General features: G+C 38.8%; 1 protein-coding gene and 1 non-coding gene across 2 annotated transcripts in view; one reads left to right on the top strand and one right to left on the bottom strand.

The window, feature by feature from the left end:
* Positions 1-22,522, top strand: part of Dmxl2 (Dmx like 2) — a 180,376-nt gene extending 157,854 nt beyond the window's left edge. The window contains exons 29-43 of the mRNA XM_029561949.1: positions 1,792-1,922; positions 2,799-2,884; positions 3,227-3,428; positions 5,197-5,314; positions 8,870-8,932; positions 9,725-9,811; positions 10,139-10,260; positions 13,420-13,558; positions 14,121-14,181; positions 14,293-14,420; positions 15,180-15,257; positions 16,411-16,502; positions 17,369-17,421; positions 19,719-19,936; positions 21,090-22,522. Coding sequence (XP_029417809.1) covers positions 1,792-1,922; positions 2,799-2,884; positions 3,227-3,428; positions 5,197-5,314; positions 8,870-8,932; positions 9,725-9,811; positions 10,139-10,260; positions 13,420-13,558; positions 14,121-14,181; positions 14,293-14,420; positions 15,180-15,257; positions 16,411-16,502; positions 17,369-17,421; positions 19,719-19,936; positions 21,090-21,299 — 1,788 coding nt within the window. The 3' untranslated portion in view covers positions 21,300-22,522. The remainder of the gene's footprint in view (positions 1-1,791; positions 1,923-2,798; positions 2,885-3,226; positions 3,429-5,196; positions 5,315-8,869; positions 8,933-9,724; positions 9,812-10,138; positions 10,261-13,419; positions 13,559-14,120; positions 14,182-14,292; positions 14,421-15,179; positions 15,258-16,410; positions 16,503-17,368; positions 17,422-19,718; positions 19,937-21,089) is intronic.
* LOC115069749 lies at positions 3,958-4,092 on the bottom strand. Its single transcript, XR_003848984.1, has one exon. It is a non-coding gene; the product is annotated as a small nucleolar RNA SNORA75 (small nucleolar RNA).
* Positions 22,523-23,358: the final 836 nt, after the last annotated feature.

Genomic DNA, 23,358 nt, shown 5'->3' with positions numbered 1-23,358 from the left:
CTTTAGAGGACTACTGGTATTTGGTGGGGATATGTTATTTTAGTTTTTCATGTTATTATTTTTTCTCTGTTATTTTGACATGTGAATTTCTTTTGTAGTTTCTGACTCTTGTGTGATACCCGGGCCTTCAAGTTTAGTTCTGCTTCTTTTTTTTGAACCTTTTGTGTCTTTGTGGTTTACATTTTGGGTATGAAGAGCTGGTTCGTCTAAGCTTCTGGTTCTCTCTTTTGATTTTATATTGTCGAGGCCGGATTGATTTTGTCTTCAGGAGATCCGCGGCCCAATTCCAATGTGGATCAGAAGTTTTCAGACTTTCTCCTTAGGTCTGGAATCTTCTAAGAATGCTTTTGGCCTCAGGAACTTGGCTGTTGTACTGACCTGAGACCCTGGCCGTGGCCACGCCACGCAGGGATGCAAAGGTAGATGGGGAGGGAAGAAGCCCCAAGATTTCCCAGGGAGTGGATTGAGTAGCTGGGTTGTACTGGATGCAAAGGATCAGGGAGAGTGAAGGTAAGCCTTGGAGCCCCAGAAAGAGGCTGTCAGCCCCAGAAAGAGGCTGGCGGGTGTTGTAGGACCAGGGAAGTAGAGGGAGGTGAGGGCTGGGCCAGGTCCAGAAGCAGTGCTCCTGGGGCCTAAGGAAGGCACTAAGTTGGTCTGGGTGAAAAAGATCAGGAAGCAGTATTGGTTCCCCAGGTGTCTGGGGCCCCAAGACTAGGACTGGCGCAGGTCCCAAACTAGGAGTATAGAATGGCGGGAGGGATGGAAGGGTGAATGTGACTTAGGGAGTCCCGGCACGGAGAGCTGCGCTATAGACTTACCCCAAGAGGCCTGAGGATAGTAGTGTAGGCTAGGAGAGTTAGCCGGTGGTGCAGGCCCAGGGAAGCAGAGAGCATGGTTTTCTTTTTAATTTTGTTCGATACATAAGATTTTTTAGTTTGTTTTGTCTACACTTATCCTTATAATTGGTTTTTGTAAGCAGATGTTTTTTCCACTGATCACTTTTATGATTTTCATTCCGTTCTTTCATAACTTTTAATTCTCTTATATATCCAGAATAAAGTGAAAAAATCAGGCTTCATTGTCCTCTCTACTCAGTTCTTTTATTGATCTGAGATTTTTTTTTCCCCTAATGACCCCAACTTTTGTAAATTCAGTATCAAATGCAAAAGAAAAGTTTAAATTGGGACCACTTATCATATTCCATTTTAAATTAGAAGAAAACTATGTGTTGAAATACCTTAGTAATGTAAGAAACATTAGATATCAGCCTTTACTTTCAAACCCTGTAAAATTTGGAACTTGGTTTATGACAAGGAATTGTTTAATCACACCATACCCTGTAAGACTTTTGCTCAAGGAGAGGCCCTGATGCCTTCCTGAGCCTCATGGCCTGCAGTAGTGGAGCTCCTCTCCCTTCACCAGTTCCTTTAAACTAGCCAACTGGGAAAGACTGGGTAGTTGGACCCCAGCCCATGGGGAAAAGACACAGTTATCGTGAGTTAGAGCTAATGACCTCCCTGACCTCCCCACTCCCAGCTTCTGGGTCCTATGTGTATTTGCTGGATCTGGCTGACCACAAAAGGCACCCTTTTGCAAAAGTAAAATCTGCCTTGTGAGTTACTTTTGCTTTATCTGCATGTTCTTTGTGTGTGGTATTGATCAGGTCCTTGGACCTTGGGTTTTATTTCTAACAGTAATTTAAGATCTGTTCTAAGTGTGTACTATATAAATGGTATAGTTAATAAATTTATAAAAGCATATATTTACAAATAGCTTTACCTTTTATTGCAGCCGTTTCTCCCTTTGTCTGATAGTGGTGTTATATATGACTCTGATGAAAGTGTTCACAGTGATGATGAAGAAGATGATGCCTTTTTTTCAGACACACAAATACAGGAGCACCAAGATCCAAATTCTTACAGGTAAATAAAATACCCCCCCACCTTCTTCTGAAGACAAACCTGATGTTGTTATTTTAAAATACCAACACTAGGGGCTAGAGAGATGGCTCAGTAGTTAAGAGCACTGTCTGCTCTTACAGAGGACTGGAGTTCAGTTCCCAGCACCCAGTGGTAACTAACAACTATTTATAACTCCAGTTTCAGGGGATCTGAAGTCCTCTTCTGGCATCCACAGCCATAGCGCGCATGGGTGCACTTAGATGTAGGCAAAATACTCATACACATACATTAAAAAATTTTTAAAAATATCCCAGCACTTGGGAGGCAGAGGCAGGTGGATCTCTGTGAGTTCAAGGCCAGCCTGGTCCACATAGTGAGTTCCAGGACAGCTGGGGCCATAGGGAGACCCTGTCTCAAAAAGACCAAAATAATAATAATAATAATAATTTAAAAAATAACAGCACTACCATGAATTTGTATATTAACTGACATATTTTCAAGTTAGAAAATCTTTACCTTTTGGATATGTTTCCAGAAAGTACTTCATATCCAGTTTCAAAGAATAGTTTTCATACAAATTATAAACTGACAGTTTATTGGGAGAAAAATGTAATCTATTGACATGCTTTTGGAACTTAGCATATCATTTGTTGATGTGTAACTAGACTTCAGGTGACTGTATAATAAATACTGTTCTACTGAGCAATTTTCAGATATTCCAAGTGTGATGCATTGTTAAGTTTCAATTTTCAGTAACTACAAATAACCCATTTTGTGTAATAATCATTGGTAGCTTCTTTTCTGAGTTGGAGAAAGCAACTTGAGAGGGAATGTCACTACACTTTCCCCATGATTCAGTTTCTTGATCGATGTGTATGTTTTGGTTTTCTCTGGCAGCTGGGCTCTTCTACATTTGACAGTGATTAAGCTGGCACTTCACAATATCAAGAGTTTCTTCCCTATCGCTGGACTGGAATTTTCTGGTGAGTTTAGAATTTGAAAGTCAAATATTACAAAATATATATAAAAGGCCATTTGTAACTGTAAAAATATTGCATTTGATGTTTTGTGAAGTCTTCTCTGTTATAGGCTCCAGTCTATTTTAACTTTCATAACAAGAAATAGTCTACATAGATTGAAAGAGCAGGAATCCAGGCCAGGTCATTTTAGAGAGCTTGCCTTCTGTTTTGTTGAAAGTATTAAGAACACCCATGATTATATTATATTAATATGTTCAGATTTGTTTGTAAGAATTTAGGTTTTATAGATGTACAGTGATATAATTTTTAAACCCAAATTAAACACCGTATTCTATTACCTTTTAGAGCTCCCTGTAACATCACCATTAGGAATTGCTGTAATTAAAAACCTGGAGAACTGGGAACAGATTCTGCAAGAGAAAATGGATCACTTTGAAGGTCCACCCCCTAACTATATCAACACGTATCCAGCTGACCTTTCAGTAGGAGCTGGGCCAGCAGTTCTTCGAAATAAAGCAATGCTAGAGCCTGAAAATACTCCATTCAAGTGAGAAACTTCTTAGAACACTGATGATACTACTGTCTTGGTTTAGCTTTCCTGGAAAACAGTTTGCAAAAGTATTCCAGTAGCCTTCAAAATACTCTTAAGTTTGAACCTACGACCAATTTTTAGTAATATTCTCTAAATAAAACAGAAATCCGGATAAAAATTATTTTTAAAATTAAATTTATTTATGGGGAGAAGGTGGTACATGCCATAGCATGCATGTAGAAATCAGAGGACAACTTTCTGGGGTCGATTCTTTTCCTCTTACTATGTGGGCTCTGGGGGATTTAACTCAGGTTGTTAGACTTGGCAACCTCCAGAAAATTATTTTGCCCAAAATATCTGTAATTCAATAGATAATATTACTTTTTGTTTGCTTGTTTGAGACAGGGTCTTCTTATACCCCAGCTGGCCTAAAACTATGTAGACCAGGCTTTGATCTCACAGAGATTTGCTTCCCAAGTGCTAGGATTAACAGTATACATCACCATGGTTAGCTATATATATTACTTTTTTTTTTTAACTCTTGGAATGTCTCACACAATAGCCAGACACCACTGTAAAAACAGAAGGTAAGGTAATACTAGTTCTGTGAACTCTCCCTTCTTCTCATGTGAATCCATAATCTGCTACCAGTTGACAGAAAGGAGCTCAATGAGAAGACTATGGATACTTTTTTTTTTTTTTCTTTTTGAGACAGGGTCTCCCTGTAGCCCCAGCTAGCCTGGAACTCACTATGTAGACCAGGCTGGCTTTGAATGCACAAAGATCCACCTGCCTCTGCTCCCTCAGTGCTGGGACTAAAGGCGTGTGGCACCACGCCAGGCTATATATATATTACTTTTATAATCAGGAAAAAAAGACCTTTGTTATCTTCTATGTTTCTTTTTAATTTAATTTTTACAACTCTTGGAAAAACTTGATGGTAATCTGTATTATGTAATCAAAATGATACTGATTTTTTTTTGTGGACAGTTTAGTAAAGGACAAATTAAGGTTTCTATTCTTGTTTGAATATTTTACCTACCTGCCCCTTTGATAAGCAGCATTCTTGTTAAAAAAATTAATTTTAACTAATACATGAAAATATAAAATTACATTTTAATTGATTGACAGATGCTTTGATATGTGTATACACTGTAATGTTCAAGTCAGATTAAACATAACTGGCTGTTTGCTTTGCTTGGAATTAACCAGCCGTGTTCACAAACTTGAAAGACCAAGGTTTTCGCCTGAGGCCATTAAAATGCATCAATCTACTTTTACCAACTGGAAAACCTAAAATTTATTTGGGAAGAAAATGATAAGAGAGTCACTTGATGCTTATGTCACCCAGTTCATTCATTGTAATTGGAGAATTGATTGTAGGTCAGGGACTATTTTTCAGAGAACTAAAAGTTAAAAGTGGAATGTATTGTAAAACTTTGTTGAGCAAGTGACTGGAGCGATGGCTCAGCCATTAAGAATATGTATTACTTTTGCAGAGGACTCAAGTTCAGTTCCCAGCACCCATGTTAGATGGCTCACAGCTCCAGGAGAATCTGTCACCTCTGGCCTACTTAGGCATCTGCATTCAGGTTCACATTACACACATACACAGACATACACACAGACACACACACACACAAAACATAAAATAAAATCTAAAAAATTTTGTTGGGCTTAATGCCATCTTTTTTGAATAGAGATTTTAAAACAAGTATCTACATGTGCGAAATACATTTCCTATGCAGTAAGATAATGTGGTACGTTAATGATTATTTGATAGGTCCCGGGACTCTGCTGCACTTCCAGTCAAACGACTCTGGCATTTCCTTGTCAAACAAGAAGTTCTTCAAGAGACATTTATTAGATATATTTTCACAAAGAAAAGAAAGCAGAGTGAGGTATTTAAAAAATAATATTTTCTATTGTAATTTTTAGGGTTTTTTTTTTTAGCATTTCTGATTGTCAATACTTGATTTGCTTTGAAATTGTATTTTTGATTGGCACTTACTCTATTATCTTTCACATCATGATTAGTACCCAAAGTTTATTAAACTGTAATGTATTTCTTTTAAGATAAAACTTTGTAATTTGCATTTTATAGTAAGTTTCATGATAAATCACATATAGTCAAGTGAAAATTGGTAATTCCTTTAAGTAATTACTATTGGACTTTTCCATATAATAACTTTGCCATGAATGGTTTCAGAATTTATTATATAAGTAACTGTACTTTGTGATGCAATTCTAATTTTTTTAAAGATGATACAAGCACTTGGTATTCTTTTTTACAAAATTAGAAAAATAATTATTTTTTGTGTATGAGTGTTTGCCTGCATGTTTATAAGTGCACCCTTGCATGCAGACCCACAGAGGACTAAAGAGGGTGTTGGATCCCCCAGAACTGGAGTTATGGGTGGTTGGGAGCTGACATGTGAGTGCTGGGAGCTGAGCCTGGGTCTTCTGGAAGAACAGCCAATGCTCTTAACTGATGAACCATCTCTCCAGCTCAGCTCTCTAAATATTTGTTTTAAAATAGAGCATAGCCTTTTAAAAGCATTTTATTTATCATTTGTAAATGAATAGGCTTAGAAATAACACATTAGGATTCTGTGATAGAATAAATTACACAAATACCAAAACCAAGATGAACTATTACTCCGAAAAAAAAAAAAAAAAGGCACAAGTTTAGCGTCACATGGTGATTCAAAACCCAGTATAATTAGTAATGCACCCTTGACTTAAGAAGAATCAGGAGTTTAGGTGGCTAGACAAGGTTGTTTTCCTTAGGAAGATGTTTTATACAAGCGCTTCAGTGCATTCTATGAGGCAAGTAACTGGTCTGCAGAGTAGTGTCATTCAGAGTAGTGTCAGGTACTATCTATGAGGAGAGAAAAATGAACTATATATGAACTATATTTCACTTAGAAAGATGAAAACTGAGAGGGACAGTCTATGTGGGTATCAAGTATAGAACTGCTTAGTTTTTTCCATGCCTAGGACAGCAGACCTACCACACTCATTCATTTTTACTATTCATACCTAGATAGCAATTGTGGTCAGCTCTTGTGAATAGTCATTTATTTTTCCTATGTATTTAAAAATAGAAAGAATGAGCTGTAGAGAGTCTTTTGATCTCTGTATATATTATAGGGGTTTTTTTGTTTTTTTTTTTTTTAGAGCAAAGACCCTGATAGTATTGAAATTACTGATAAAACATTTGATAGGGAAGTCCCAGAGCCACACCATTTGCTTCTAGTGGTGATGCTGAGTCCAAGTTCCCCAAAATCTAAGAAATGGATTTAAAATAAAACATACTTACTCAGTTATGACACGATTATTCACTAAAGCCAATTCTTCAAAGGACTGAACTTTCTGAGTATTTAGTTTTTCAAATCATTAAATTTAACCATTTACCAAAAATATATTTTAACTAGTGGTAAGGTTTGAAGCATATTGACTTGGTTGGATTAAGAGTCTTAGTGTACTGTGGGAAACAATGATGCTCAGGTTTCTTGTACACTTACAGTTTGCCTCTTCCTCCACTAAGCCTCTGCCTCCTGCTGGCCCTTTTGCTTTTTCATCATGTCCCTCAGGCTCTGTGGGCTTGGGGTTAGCAGGCCAAGTGTTGATCTCTGCTGTTGACACATTTTATCCAGACAGAGGTTTCTAAAGTAGGGTAGAGATAAAGCAAGCATTAGGAAAGAGAAGCACATGCCTGGAGTTGGGATGGAAGAATGTTTGTCATCTCCCCTTTGGGCTTCTATACATTGAATGAAGTGACTTGCTAGTGCTCTCCAATCTCTGTATCTTTGCCTCTTTGCAGAGAAGTCACCAGTCACATGTGGTAACTGGGCATTGAAATGTGGCTGGTATGATTGAGGAACTGAACTTTTTGTTTAATTTTATCTAATTTTGAGTAGCCACGTGTTCTAGGGTTTTTTTCAGTTGCTGTGACAAAACACTTTGACCAATACCAGCTTGGGGAGGAAAGGGTTTATTTTATTTTACATCTCCTGGGTCACAGCTCATTACTGAGGGAGCCCCAGGTAGCAACTCAGGGCAGGCACTAGAGGCAGGAGCTGAAGCACAGACTGTGGAGGAATGCTGATAATTTTACTCATCAAGTATGTAAAAGAAAAAACGTTCAGCAAAACAAGCTTTTGTGAAATTGATAAATGTGTCAAACCAGCTAATTGACACAGACAAGTAAATACCTCAGAATTGACTTTCCCTTAGCCATTCTCCATATTGACCACTCCCCCTTTGTTTTCCCGGTTGCTTCCTTGTCAGTTGCTCCAGCGATCTTCAGGGAGGATTAGAAAATTTGAATGGCCCTAGGTTGGAACTGTGACATCAAAAGGTCTGAGCAGGAGTTCATTGCTCTGATCAGGCTTTAGGAGGTTTCCACAGCAGAACAGGAATGATACCTCTGGTTGTCTCCATCTCTTAGGACCTGTTGTCAGTCAGGAGCAAGTTACTTGTATGATTTCTTCTTTCCATGCCCCATTCTATCAAACATTTATAAAGTGAATAATCTTGTGATTAGAAAAAAATTATATGATCACTCAGATTTGTTACTATGGTCAGTGCTTGGTGTCACTCAACCTGTTTGCTATCCTAGCTTTTGGGAAATAAAAACAAAAGGAGCTCAAGTTCCAGGCCAACCCCAGGCTATTGAGACATGCCTAGGTGTTAACTCAGTGATAGAGTGGTTGCCAAACATGAATCAAGTCCTGGGTTTAATCCTCAGAACCTTAAAAATGGGGGGAGGGAATAAGGAGATGGCTCAGTCAGTAAAGTAAGCTCCAGGTCAGGGAGAGATCCTGCTTTAAAAAATGAGATAGCGGGGCTGGAGAGATGAATCCTAGCACCCACATGGCAGCTAACAATTGTCCGTAATTCCAGTTTCGGGGGCGCTGACGTCCTCTTCTGTCCTCCGTGGGCGTTGCAGGACACGGGTATACTTACCTACATGCAGGCAATACATGCATACACATAAAATAAAGATAATAAAATAGTTTTAAAAAATGAGATAGAAAGCAGCTAGGGAAGACAGACCCTCAACATTGCCTGTGGCCTCCATGTACACATACACAAAGGCATTCCCCCTACATGCACACATGTGAACATAGACATACATACAACACATACAAAAAATAAATGGAGTTTTACTTTTAGAGATTCCCTTTAAAAAAAAAAAGCTTTGGTATATAAATGGTATATAAGTAATAAATTTTTATTTTGAAATAGTTTTTGTTTTCATGTGTATGCAATAGTCATAGTACCTTTAATTTTTCTGCTTTTGCTGTGTGTTGTGTTTCGTTCAGTTTAATTTTTCAAAATCATTTTTGTCATCTTTACATGATGACTATTCTAGCTTGAAACTTTTCATTCTCTTTATAATTTCATTTCATGCATGTGTTTTGTGTTTGTGATGGTGTGGTGTTATGTAGTCTGTAGAAGAACATGTGGAGCAGGTCAAACACATCTCCGTAGCAGAAGATTGCCACATCAAGGTAGTCTCCCAAGTTCCTCTCTGTAGCTCACTTTTCAAAGTTCTCAGAGCTAACCACTCATCTCTGATACTAACCATGACTGCCCCGCTGGCTAATCAAAGAACTTGCTGCTTGTACCCCGTCAGGACATAGGGCAGGAGATACCTCCTGTGCCTATCTTAGTTCTGCTGGGGCATTGGTTCTTCTTTCTTGTTCACTGTTCCATCTCTACTTCTATCACATTTTCAAGTCTGTTTTTTTTTTTTTTTTACAACTGCAACTGGTCTTTCTCCTTGACTCTGCCCCTTCTTTTGCTTCCCACCACCTCTGACATAAGCTGCCATACCTTCTGATAGTCTTCATTCCTTTCTACCTGTCCTTCTTTACAGATTCTTACCGTTCTCATTTCCTCACCCTTATTTTAAAATGTTTCATCTTTTATGTGACTCCTTGGTTTTCTGTGACATTTTCCTCCACTCTCTTCCTCCTAACACACAGACATTCTTACTACAGAATACTTGTGCACTTTGAAAAGCTAAAATACACATTTAAATTGTGAAAATATTTTGGCTATCTTTTGTGATAATCAGTACCTATAAATACATTGGAGATCTTTATAATTTGGGTGTTTGATTACAGAGATTCAGAGCATACAAGCAAATTTTCCAAAACTAATTCTCTGTATACTACTGTTTCCCATACTTTTTTCTTGCTGCTACTATGTCTTCTTTTCCAACTTTTAAGTTTTGTGGGATGTTCACATATGTCTGTAGAGCCATGCAGCAGCTACTAACCCTCAGTAATGTTTTGTAGGTTGAAGCTGATCTGGGCTATCCAGGAGGAAAAGCCAAAGTCATTCATAAGGAATCTGACATGATCATGGCATTTTCTGTTAATAAGGTAAACATTGTAGTCATTATAGAAAATATACTGCTTTGGGGGCTGGAGAGATAGCTCAGCAGTTAAGAACACTGGTTGTTCTTGCAGAAGACCAGACTTCGAATCCCAGCACCCACATGGCAGCTAACAACTGTCTGTAACTCCAGTCCCAGGGGATCTGACAGCCTCTTCTGACCACCGCGGGCATTGCATGACATGGGTGCACTTACCTACATGCAGGCAATACATGCATACATATAAAATGAAAAAATAAAATTTTTTTAAAAAAGAAAATATACTGCTTTTTAGTGAAATTGCTCAAATCATTGTTCTGCCTTTATTTTATAGGCAAACTGTAATGAAATTGTTTTGGCTTCAACACATGATGTTCAAGAACTTGATGTTACTTCTCTACTGGCCTGTCAATCATATATATGGATTGGAGAAGAATATGATAGAGAATCTAAAAGGTGTGCCTCACAGATAATTTAAATGTAATTTTCTTCAACAAATACCCACTAAATTGTTGGACTGGGAGATGTATCTCTTCAGTTGTGTAGGAAACAAACAGAATTGATTTAGTTGACAATATTAAGGTTTTGCTTAGTGTATAAATTACTCATAATTTTTCCATAAAGTCTTTCATAATCCCTAACATAAATGTCTAATGCTGAAAACTGCCACTTTGACATTTAACCCCAAGGAATTGTCAGTAATTACACAGTATTCAGTAAGTTTAGCTGCTCTGGATAATGAAAGCAGAAAAATAGTATTCACAAATTTATTAGACTAATCAATAATGTTGGTCACACTTAGGGAATATTCTTCAGTGTTTCTTAATTACCACCTAATAATTACCACCTAATAAGCATCTTTTGGATACCAATGTAGACAACTTTAATTTTCATTGAGGCTGTGGACACTGTATGAGGAGTTTGGTAACACTTTTTTAATCTTTAGGTTTTTTTTTTTTTTTAACATGTTTGCTCTCCTTTCAAGTCAGGAATTTCATGTCACTAAGAATGGTGCCCTGAGGGCTTCTCTCCATGCTTTATGGAATTCTTTTCATTAGCATTTAGCCAGGTTTTAATCATACTTCATAGTAAATATAACCATGTAATATGGTATAACTCCATCATCAACTTATGAGTATTTTAAGAAAATTTGTACTTGTTTTTTGGTTTTTGAGACAAGTTTTCATATTTAGGCTGGCTTCCAACTTCCAACTTACAATGTAGCTGGGCATGATCTTGAACTCCTGATCTTCCAACCTCTACCTCCCCAGTGCTGTGATTGCAGGCATGTACTAACATGTCTAACTTTATATTTATTTCTTTGAAAAGCATTTAAAAATATTTTATTATTCTTATTTTGTGTTTTTGCATGGTATTGCCTGCATGTTTGTAAGTGCTCATGTGTAATGCAGTGGCTGCAGAGGCAGAAGAGGGTGGTTGGACCCCCCTGGAACTGGAGTTATGGATGGTTGTTAACTGTCAGTGTGTGCTGGGATTAACCTCTGAGCCATCTCTCTATCCCCTTGTTTGAAAATTTTAATTTGGGCTGGGTATGGTGACGCATGACTTCAGTCCCAGCAAGGCAGAGAGGATCTTTGTAGTTCAAGGCCAGCCTGGTCTACATCCAGATCGGGTGGGGCTACAAAGTGAGAACCTGTCTCAAAAAAACAAAAAACAAAAGAAACAAAAAATATTAATTTGGGCTGGGCATGGTGCTCACACCTTTAGTCCTAGCACTCAAGAGGCAGAGGCAGGAGGAATTCTGTGAGTTCAAGCCAGCCTACTCTACATACTATAGAGTTCTAGGTCATCCAGGGCTACATAGTAAGACCTGGTCCTAAAAATCAAACAAAGCACGATACTTTTTTTTTAATAATTTGAGGCTGGGGGTGTGTCTTTGAGTACCTGTTTAACATGCATGAGTTCTTGGGTTTAATTACCAGTATCAAGACAAAAAGAAAGAGGCATATAGGAATGGTGACTTATGCCTATAATCCTAGCACTTGGGAGGCAAAGGCAGGAGGATCTTAAGTTCAAGACCAGCTTGGGCTACATAGTAAGATCCTGTCTCAAAAAATAAGTAAATAAAGGGGCTAGAGAGATGGCTTAGTTGGTAAAGTGCTTGCTGCAGAAGCATGAGGACCTGAGTTTGAGCCCAAGAACCCACATAGAAGCTAGGTGTGGTAGCATGTATTTGTGACTCCAACACTGGTGGGATAATGGTAGGCAGATTCCAGGGGTTTGTTAACTAGCCAGCCTAGCTTGAAACAGCAAGCTTCAGGTTCAGTGAGAGACCCTGCCTCAGAAAAATGAGGTAGAGGAAGAAAGCATCTGACTTCAACCTCTGGCCTCCATGGACATACACACAGAAATAAAACCATACAAGTGAATAAATGTAAATGAAATAATTTGATATATGTGCTCTCTGTTCTGAAGAGATCATTTAATGTTTATATATAACCAAAAGAAAACGTGGTAAAACATTCTTAAATGTTTTTATTAGCACATATTAATTACACATAACAATGGGTTTCAGTATTACATTTTCATATATGTTTATAATATATGTTGATCATATTTACTGTTAACTCTTTCCTTCTGTAACCGATCCTTTTCTCTTCACAGCAAGCCCCCCTTCTACTTCCATGTCTTTTTTTGTATTTGTGACCAAGTGAGTTTCATTAGGATTGTTTACAAGAACATAGGCACTCAGTGGCCGTACCACTGAAAAGAATGCCTCTCCCTTCTCCATCAGCCATTCGCTTCATATAAATCTTCAGGGAGGGTTAAAATACTTTAAAATAGCATTTGTTCTAATTTCCAGTAATAAAACTTATCACAAAGATAATAAATTAGACTGAATTTATATTTTGTTTGAAGGGGAAAAAATTAGTGCTAAAATTGGCTAGATTAAGATTTATACCAAAGTTTTTGCTTGCTTGCTTGCTTGCTTGTTTGAGACAGGATCTCATTGTGTAGCTCTGGCTGACTTCAAGCTCAGATTTGCCTGCCTCTGCATTCTGAGTGAAGACTAAAGGTGTGTATCACCATGCCTGGTTTGTACCTATGCTTTTATTAGTGGATATTTATTCTTTTTTTTTTTTTTTTTGTCTTTTTGAGACAGGGTCTCCCTGTAGCCCCAGATGTCCAGGAACTCACTATGTAGACCAGACTGGCCTTGAACTCACAGAGATCCGCCTGCTTCTGCCTCCCAAGTGCTGGTGCTACAGGCATGTGCCACCACGCCCGGCTATTTATCCTATTTTTTAAAAAATAAAAACTGTTTTTTAACTGCCAAAGAATAAATTACTGTGTCAGGTATGGTGGTCCATGCCTTTAATACCAGTACTCAGAGACAGGCAGATCTCTGAGATCGAGGCCAGCCTGCTTTACATAGTGAGTTCCAGGCCAGCTGGGGCTATAGGGAGACCCTGTCTCAAAAAGATTTTTTTAAAAATTAATAAAAGAAACAAACTCTTACTACATCTGTATCTTTATGGTAATAAAAAGAAAATGCATCGAAAAAGAATGTTTTATGTTATATAAAATCTCTGTAATTGATTTGTGTTAAGAAAGAATGTAACTTTCAGAGTAACATGGACCTATTTTTCACAGTTCAGATGATATTGATTATCGTGGTTCCACCACAACCTTGTATCAGCCTGGAGCGGCCGCCCATTCCACAAGCCAGGTGCATCCACCTCCGTCTCTGCCATGGCTAGGCAGCGGGCAGACCAGCACTGGGGCTAGTGTGGTATGTCACTACTCCTAGGCAAGCGTGGTTTCTGGATATGGGCTCCCCAAGGAATGAGTTGATGTCATTTTGGCATAAAAATGATCCCGAAGATGAGAATAGTTTTCATTTACTGTGAGTTTCCCTGGTGCATGCTTTTTCACACATCAACCACAAGTGGGAATGGTTGTTATTATCTTACATATCATTTTATAGATGAGTAAACTGAGGCACAGAATGGTAAAGCAAAATCAAAGAGGAATTCATGTCTATGTTTGAAAGTGCCCTAGCTTACCGATGTTGATATTTACTAGTCACCATGGTTGAAGGAGTCCCATTCTCATGTTCTTTCTGAAGAATCTGGAATCCAGCTGGTTGTGGTGGTATATGTCTGTATCCTTGTACTGAGAGACTGAGGCAGATGCATTGCAAATTTGAGCTGTTAATGAGTTTAGAACATCTATAAAGGGTTTATCTCAGTAATAACTTGTAAGAAAATACATGTCGTCAGGGTTGCTCTGATGCGTGTTCTTCCTCACCTTTCTGTAATCAAAAAGTAAATCCATTTTCTCTCCTTTTAAAGCTCATGAAAAGGAACTTACATAATGTTAAGAGAATGACTTCACACCCTGTCCATCAATACTGTAAGTATTTGATTTATGATCTAAGGATTTTAACTGTTTCTGAGGTGGATGTATAGAAGAGGGCTCACTGGAACACTTCAGTTTCAAACTTGCTGCTTTTTCTCTGTTTAGATCTCACAGGTGCTCAGGATGGAAGTGTCCGAATGTTTGAATGGACACGACCTCAGCAACTTGTCTGTTTCCGCCAAGCCGGCAATGCAAGAGTTACTAGATTATATTTTAACTCACAAGGCAACAAGGTTAGTTCATGGGAGTTACTACTGAACCTGTTCAAAAAATAATTGTGGATACTGAAGATGAAATGTTTATGAAAATTGTATCTAAATAATAATAATTCAATGACCTTGGGTTTAAAAACTGAGGAGATAATTTGTTCAGTTCTATTTATGTAGCCTCTTTTCTTTCAATGAAACATAAATTTGGGGGCTGGAGAAATGGCTCAGTGGTTAAGAGCACTTACTGCTCTTTCAGAGGACTTGGGTTCAGTTTCTGGTGTCTCCCCATCCCTCCATGCCTCACACCCTCCTGTCCAGGTCCAGGGATCTAATGCTTTCTGGCCTCCATGGGCACCTGCATACACTTGGTGCACATAAACTCATGCAGGCACACACGCATACATATGAATTAATAACTATTTAAAAAAACATAAATCCACACAAATTTAGTATGGGTTGACCAGCTATCCACTTAAGATACCCAAAGATTTTTGAAAGTAGAAAACTTCTGCTGAGTACTGCTGGTGCCTGCCTGCTTCCTTGAGTTCTTAAGAGCCACCCATTTTCTCCCTCACTCTGTTGTGGAGTGTTAGAGGAGAGTAATGGAATGGGTGTGGAAAAGCACTTGAAAGGTGTCAGGGCACTTGACTTTCTTGGGAAGCACAACAGAGATAACTATAGGCAGAATGTTAAGTGGGATCTTAATAAATCTCCTTTCTATAGGTGATTTTACCTTTGATAGGAATTCTGGAAGCTATGTTTAATATTTATGCATTCTTGCAGTGTGGTGTTGCAGATGGAGAGGGTTTTCTGAGTATCTGGCAAGTTAATCAAACTGCATCAAATCCTAAACCTTACATGGTAAGTTGCCCTCACATTTCCAGAGTACATACAGAGAACATTGTTGACAAAGTGTCTGTCTGCTTCCCATGGTATATCTTTTGGTGGTTCTGTTGGGAAAATGACAGCTCTGCCTGGTAGTTACACCATGAGCCACTCCTCTTTACCCTCGTTTTAGATAAAATTACCTTATTATTATTAATTTTTGCTTTTATGTTGAAGGGATGCCATGATATTTTAAAACTTCCAAGGGTTTTCACTCTGTGAGGTTGACACAGGATACTTTAATAGCACTTTCTTATTTTTTTTTGTTTTTTTTTTTTTTTGCTTTCTTTGAGACAGTGTTTCCCTATAGCCCCAGCTGTCCTGAAACTTGCTATGTAGACCAGGATCACCTTGAACTGACAGAGATCCACCTGCCTCTGCCTCCAGAGTGTTGGGATTAAAGGCATGTACCACCACACCTGGCTGATAAATTTTTAATTAAGAACTCAAAATAAAAATTTTCAAAAAACTTTTAGATTTATTTTATTCACATGAAAGAAAAATTAAAAGTATTTTTCTGTCTTTTAATTTGACACAAGAATTAGGAACATGATTACAGCCACAATGCTTCCTAGAATAAGAAAAAAATTGTAAGAAAGATCAAAATTGTTAAAGACTTTGGATGGGAAGGGCAGTCACAATTAATTCATATTGATTTACTTGTTCATGTACATTAAAATTTCTTTTAAACTCTTGCTCTTTAGTCTTCTACTTAGAAAGAAGGGAAATTGACCATTATGGCCTCTGGGTGCACCTTGGTCTGAAGTTCTGAGTAGTAAACATATCAAGGCAGATCTGTGTTCTGAGCAAGAGAGTCAAGCTATTTAGTCTGGAGGAGACTGGGGCTCAGGCCACCCAACAGTATGGACCTGCACCCCTCATCCAGATTGAATTTTAACAGCTGTTCTTGTTGAATAAGGTGATGCACACCTGTGATCCTAACACTTGGAAAGTTGAGGATTGTGAGTTTGAGGCAGCCTGGGCTACATACCAAGATTCTGTTTCAGAAACAACAAAATTGGTTTTGCTCATGAGTCTAGTATATATTGGTAGAGCTGTATTTGTATCATATCAGTTGGGTTTGGATTTGGATTTTTAGATAACATTGGTTTTATTTTGTTTTCTCTAGAGTTGGCAGTGCCACAGTAAAGCCACAAGTGACTTTGCATTTATTACCTCTTCAAGTCTAGTTGCAACATCTGGACAGTCCAATGACAATAGGTAGGTTGACAGAAGAAAAAAAATTAGGGATGGAGCTATCTTTTCTGGAAAATAAAGATTCCTATTTAGTAAGGTTTTCTGTCCCAAGAATTAAAAAATACTATTCTTACAATGGCTTTCCTTATCAAAAGAGAAAAGCAAAACATAAACTGAAAGCATGTATAATTGTTATGTTTAAGTTATTTAGTCATTTTAAGAAATACTATTATTGTAGGCTGGGCGTGGTAGCATACTTTAATCCTAGCACTGGGGAAGCAGAGGCAGGTGGATCTCTGAGTTGGAGGCTAGCCTGGTCTACATAGCAAGTTCCAGGCCAGTTGGGGCTACTGGGAGACACTATCTCAAAAATACCAGGGGGGGGGGAGAGAGAGAGAGAGAGAGAAAGAGAGAGGGAGAGGGAGAGGGAGAGGGAGAGGGAGAGGAAATACTATTATTGTAAGGCTCTTCAGAACTAATGAGCATTTAACATGTTGTAGCCATCATTCTTTTTATTTCCTTCCTTACACTGTTTTCATTGGCTGCATGCTTATAAATAACACCTTGTTTCCCTGCAGTGAGTATTTTCTGGGGATACAGAAGTACTCTTCTACCTGGGAAACCATATCTCAGTTTCCCCAGAAAGGTAATGGAAAAGAGATGAGGCTGGGGGTGCAGGGTGCAGTGAGAGGGATCTTCTGAGACAGGGTAATACTAGTTTTGAGATAGATAAACTCTTAGGAGATATACACCCCTATTGTAGTTTGGAATCACTGCTTTATGAGTGAAAAAAATCAAATATGTAAAAATATTTGTCTTGAAGACAAAATTTGTCCCTAGTGGTGATTTAGAATAATTATTTATGATATATTTTGTTGTTTCTTTAAAAGAAATGTATGCCTCTGGGACACATTAATATCACCTGGAAACAGCCTCATTCATGGTAAGTTAAGGTCTATGATTTTTAACACATTCTGAAGGAATGCTCTACTTTTTTATTTTACTTAATGAACCCAGTGTTTACTCACAGATTGATGTGGAGGACTATATATACAGAGAAGAGGTTTATTTTGGCTCATGGTTTCAGAGTTTTCAGCCTAGGTTGTTTGTCCTTTTCCTTTGAGCCTGTGGGAAAGAAGCACATCATAGAGGGAGATGTGGAAGAAGCTGCTCACCTCATGACTGCTGAGAAGCAGAGGGAAGAAGGGTTGGGATCCTCTTCAAGGGAACCCCATTGCCCTAACTTCCTCCCAGCAGGTTCTAATCTTCTGAAGGTTTGACTAACACCTAATAGTGCAACAGTCCATGAAACTTTTGGGGATGCCTGTCCAGACTATAGCAGAAGGATAACTCCTTGTAACTGAAAGTGTTCATACAAGTGTAGTTTCTTTTTTAAACAAAAATATTTTATTATTATTTTATGTGTATGAGTGTATTGCCTGCATGTATGTAAGTGTACCCATGTCATGCAGTGCCCACGGAGGTCAGAAGAAAGCATCGAATCCAATGGAACTGGAGTTATGGATGGTTGTTAGCTACCATGTGGGTGCTGGGACTTGAACCTGAGTTCTCTACAAAAGCAGTCAGTGATCTCAACCACTGAGCCATCTCTCCAGCCCCAGTTTCGTTTTCTTACCCAAGGAGATCTTCAAATGAGGGTCTATGATGGGATAGTACCAGGTTAGGTGAATACTTGATGCTGGGTAGTAATGAGGTGACTGAGTGCACCACTGAGAAGCCTGGACTCCTCTGCACTTTTTCTCATACATGCTTATTTTAAAACATTTAAAATTTGGATGTATACAGCACTCAGGCAGAGGCAGATGGAGCTCTGTGAGTTTGAGACCAGTCTGGTTTACAGTGAGTTCCAGGCTTAGTGAGGCCCTGTCCCTTTTTTTTTTTTCTCCTATCAGGGTCTCCCTGCAGCCCCAGCTGGCATGGAACTCATTATGTAGACCAGGCTTACCTTGAACTCACAGAGATCCTCCTGCCTCTGCCTCCCAAGCTCCCAAGTGCTGGGATTAAAGGTGTGCACTACCACGCCGGGCAAGAGACCCTATCTTAAAAAACAAAATACTAGCTGAATGAGGTGGCACACAGCTTTAATTGTAGCACTTGGGAGGCAGAGGCAGGTGGATCTCTGAGTTCGAGGGCAGCCTGGTGTATATAGTGAGTTCCAGGTCAGCTGGGGCTACAGGGAGACCCTGTCTCAAAGACCAGGAAAAAAAAAATAAAAATTGGGGCTGGAGAGATGGCTTAGTGGTTAACAGTACTGACTGCTCTTGCAGAGGACCCAGGTTCAGTTCCCATCACCCACATGGTAGCTAATAATTGATTGTCCATAACTCCGGTTCCAGGGGATCTGACTCCCTCTTCTAACCTCTAAGGACATTGCATGACACAGGTGCACTTACATACTTATAGACATGCACTTATACACATAAATTAAAAAAATTATTAAAAATTAAAAACACTTAAATTAATACATGTTTAGTGCATGTTAATAAGTTCAGTGTGATATTTCCATACATGGTGCTTCATACTTTTTTATTATGAGGCACATAATTTAGGACTTAAGATTTAAACATCCTTTTTCTGTATGTTTCATGTTGATAAAATTTTTTGTAACATTAAATTTTTTTATTTTAATCATATGGTTTTAGAAATTCAGTTACTAAAAAAAACTCAGTGACTAAAATATGGATGTACTTTAGTGTGACAAAATGCCCAACAAAAACAACTTAAGAGAGGAAGGGTTTATTATGCTTAGGGTTTCAGAGGTTTCTGTCCATGGTCAACTGGCTCTATGGTTTCTGGGCTCTGGGGAGGCAGAACATTATGGCAGAGAGCAAAGCAAGGTAGACAGGAAGCAGCCAAAATGACAGGAAAGAACTATAGAAAAATACAGCCCTCAAGAACATGTCCCAGTGACCTAGTTCCTACAGCTGGGCCTCACCTTCCACCATCTTCCAATTATGCCATCAGATTATGAACCCATCAGAGGTAATCCACAGATGAAGGCAAAGCTCTCATGGTTGTCACCTCTCAGGGACTGGATCCAGCAGCTGGGGATCAGTCTTTAACACATGAACTTATTGGGAGATACTTTATAAATATAATACTTAGAGTGAAAAAAGTGCAGTGTTAATGCCTGTGTTTTTAAATGTGAATTTAAGTATCAGAATGGCAAGATGGAAGTTTTTTGGAATAGGGAAAGTCTCTTGGTGTCTTTTTTTTCAGGTTTCACATGCCATGACCATGGTGCCACAGTACTGCAGTATGCCCCCAAACAGCAACTCCTGATCTCTGGAGGTCGGAAGGGATGCATCTGCATTTTTGATATCAGACAGAGACAGCTAATGCATACCTTCCAGGCACATGACTCAGCTATTAAGGCTTTGGCTCTGGATCCCTGTGAGGAATATTTTACTACAGGATCAGCAGAAGGCAATATAAAGGTAATTCTACGTAAGAGGTGGGAGTGGCTAAATATAGTCTTTACCTGATAAGACTTATAGGAAAGAGAAAAGTAAATCAAAGCACTGCATTCTGAAATGGAGGTATTGAAGTAAAGCTTTGGGGGTACTGATCTCCATGGCATGCCACCTCCACTCAACCTGTGCTTCTCTGTGGCTCTTTCTAAATGATTCTGATTTGGAAAACCAATAGAGTCACTGGACTCTTGGGTTACTTCCACTATTGGGAGTGGCTAAATATAGTCTTTACCTGATAAGACTTATAGGAAAGAGAAAAGTAAATCAAAGCACTGCATTCTGAAATGGAGGTATTGAAGTAAAGCTTTGGGGGTACTGATCTCCATGGCATGCCACCTCCACTCAACCTGTGCTTCTCTGTGGCTCTTTCTAAATGATTCTGATTTGGAAAACCAATGGACTCTTGGGTTACTTCCACTATAAAACAGGGAAGGGTTGGAATATAGATCAGTGGTAGAACACTTGGTTAAAATGTGCAAAGCCCTAGCACTACAAAATGTAAATAAAAAGCTTTAAAGGATTTTGAGTAAAATGTTTGAGGGTTTGTTTTGTGATACTGAAGATTGAGCTCAGGGCCTCATGGATACTAGGCAAACACTTTAGTAAATAAGGTATACCACCCGCCCCCAAATGCGAATTTAATTACATTCACATTAAATGGATATTTTTGGTGAAATTAGTTTAGAATGTTTTTCCTTCTCCCTACCTTTACCTTTCACTGAAGGAAGATTTGAAGATGGGTGAGACAGTTACCATACTTCTTTATGTTGCACTAGAACAGAGCTTTACATAGAAAGATATTTAACTGAAATTAAATATTTGGTTGAATTAGTGATGATATATATATATATATATATATATGTGAGAAATATAAGAGAATGTAAGACTGTGAAGAGAGAAGTTTGACAGAAGGGTCAGGAAGTGTTAGGACAGAAAATGAGTCATGTGAGCGATATTACTGCTTCCTGTTAAGTAGACTGTTATGAAAGTAGGAGTGAGCAGGAGAGTTGGACTTCGGTGGGATTACTTGGACCAAGGAGCAGAAGTGAGGGCTATGTGTTTAGTGTTTGGTCTCTCCTTTTAATGACTCAAAATATTTGTTTTCTTTTTAAATTAGGTCTGGAGATTGACAGGCCATGGCTTGATTCATTCATTTAAGAATGAACATGCTAAGCAGTCCATATTCCGAAACATTGGAGCTGGAGTCATGCAGATTGACATCAGCCAAGACAATCGGCTCTTCTCTTGTGGTGCAGATGGCACTCTGAAAACCAGGGTTCTGCCCAATGCTTTTAACATCCCTAGTAGAATTCTTGACATTCTGTAGTTCCAAAGATTGAGGGTTTATTTTTATATACATTTTAGTTAAAAGACATAATGCAGGAATTACACAGTTCTGCTTTGCACACTGTTAACACCTTGAAAACAATACAGAGAATCTCTGTAGAATTTGATTCTGATCCAAGCTGGGTGACACAGCGCAGTGTTGCTTACCCAGATTGGTAGAGTGCATGTATCTCATTATAACACTGACATACAAAAACAAAAACAGGTGAACCTTGTGTTGTATGAAGGGAAGCTATTCTTTACATCATGTAACAGACCTGTTTCAAAAACAGGTGAGGTTAGCTAACAGTAAGTTAAAATATCAAGCAGTGTCTTTATACCAAATTGTAGAAGAAAATGTTGCTGATTTGGGTTTTTCTTCCTGTTCTTACCATGGATTGAAGCATGCCTGCTGCCCCTTCTTTTGTTGAATAAAGGATAGTCATAAGGTGTTAGAAACTCTAGACCACCAGGAAAACTTTAAACTGTGGAGCAGTGTTCAATGACCAGTTCTCTGTCATAAGAGGTCATTTTCATTCTTCCTGCTGAATATTTTTCCTGTTTGTGTTTATACTGAGCTAGTACTGTAACCTGCAAATCAGTGCAAATTTAAATGCGATGTTTTCCTCACGATTTGCACATTTACATTTTTTGGACTGCTAGTTTTTCTATTAAAATACTTGCCTTTATGTTAGGAATGTAATATGTAGACATGACATATTTGTAGTTAATCAAAACATACCTTTTTAGTCCAGTTTAGATCTTTTTCTTTTTATGTATTTAAGGTTAAATACCCACCACATGTAAGGCTATGTTGGAACTATACCAATAGAGCATTTCATATCAATTAAAATGAATGTTGGGCTTTTTGTGGCCAGTTGATGAGATTGGTGATATTATTTATTGCCACAGCCTATTGTATAAACTATGCAGAGTTAAATATTATTTGCTTGTAAAATATTAGCTAATGTTACCATATTTTGATGTATTTCCTTTGTTATGATGAAAAATATGTTGTGATATTGAAACCAATGTCTGTGTGTTTAAATGTCTACCAGCAAATTGTCTCATCATGTGAATGAGAATGTTTAATGCCTGTGTGGTAAATAGTAAAATATAATGGTACACAAGCACCTTTCTCTGGAGGCAATATGATGTTCATGCTGTGAAATACATATGTAAAAGAAAAATAAATGTTATTTGTTAGAGTTTTATCTTAGTTTGGCCTATTTAAGTAGACTGGTCTGGCATTCTTTGACCCTATTTGTTGTTGTTTTGGTTTTTTGAGACAGGGTCTCCCTGTAGCCCCAGCTGGCCTGGAACTCACTGTGTAGCCCAGGCTGGCCTCAATCCTACAGAGATCTGCCTGCCTCTGCCTCTGCCTCTAGAGTGCTGAGATTAAAGGTGGGCACTACCATGCCTGTCTCTTTGATACTGTTTTTAAGAGTTCGTTGTAGCTGGGTGTGGTGGCACACATGCCAAGCAGACATGGTGGTCACCTGTAATACCAGCACTTGGGAGGCAGAGATGGGCTCCTCAGGGCAAGTTGGCTAGCTACACTGATTGTTGAGCTCCTGGTTCAATTGAGAGACCCTGCCTCAATAAATAAAATGGCACATGATAAGGAAGATACCCAACATCAACTTCAGGCCTCTACACACATGTGGTATTCACATGCATCTACTCACACACATGGCATGAACATGCATGCATACCATTCACATTAAAAAAATAAAGTGAACTCTCCTAGCCTGAACTACTATCCTCAGGCCTCTTGGGGTAAGTCTACAGCACAGCCCTCCGTGCCGGGACTCCCTAAGCCACATTCACCTTTCCATCCTCCCCGCCGTTCTATACTCCTAGTTTGGGCCCTGCGCCATTCCTAGTCTTGGGGCCCCAGACACCTGGGGAATCAATACTGCTCCTTGATCCTTTTCATCCAGACCAACATAGTGCCTTCTCTGGGCCCCAGCAGCATGACTTCCGGGCCTGGACCCACCCTCACCTCCCTCTGCTTCCCTGGCCCTGCACCACCCTCCCCAGGCCTCTCTCCGCCACAT

This window comes from Nannospalax galili, unplaced genomic scaffold (assembly GCF_000622305.1).
Source record: "Nannospalax galili isolate Female #2095 unplaced genomic scaffold, S.galili_v1.0 scaffold213, whole genome shotgun sequence".
Lineage (NCBI taxonomy): Eukaryota > Metazoa > Chordata > Mammalia > Rodentia > Spalacidae > Nannospalax > Nannospalax galili.
This window is presented reverse-complemented; position numbering and strand designations above follow the sequence as displayed.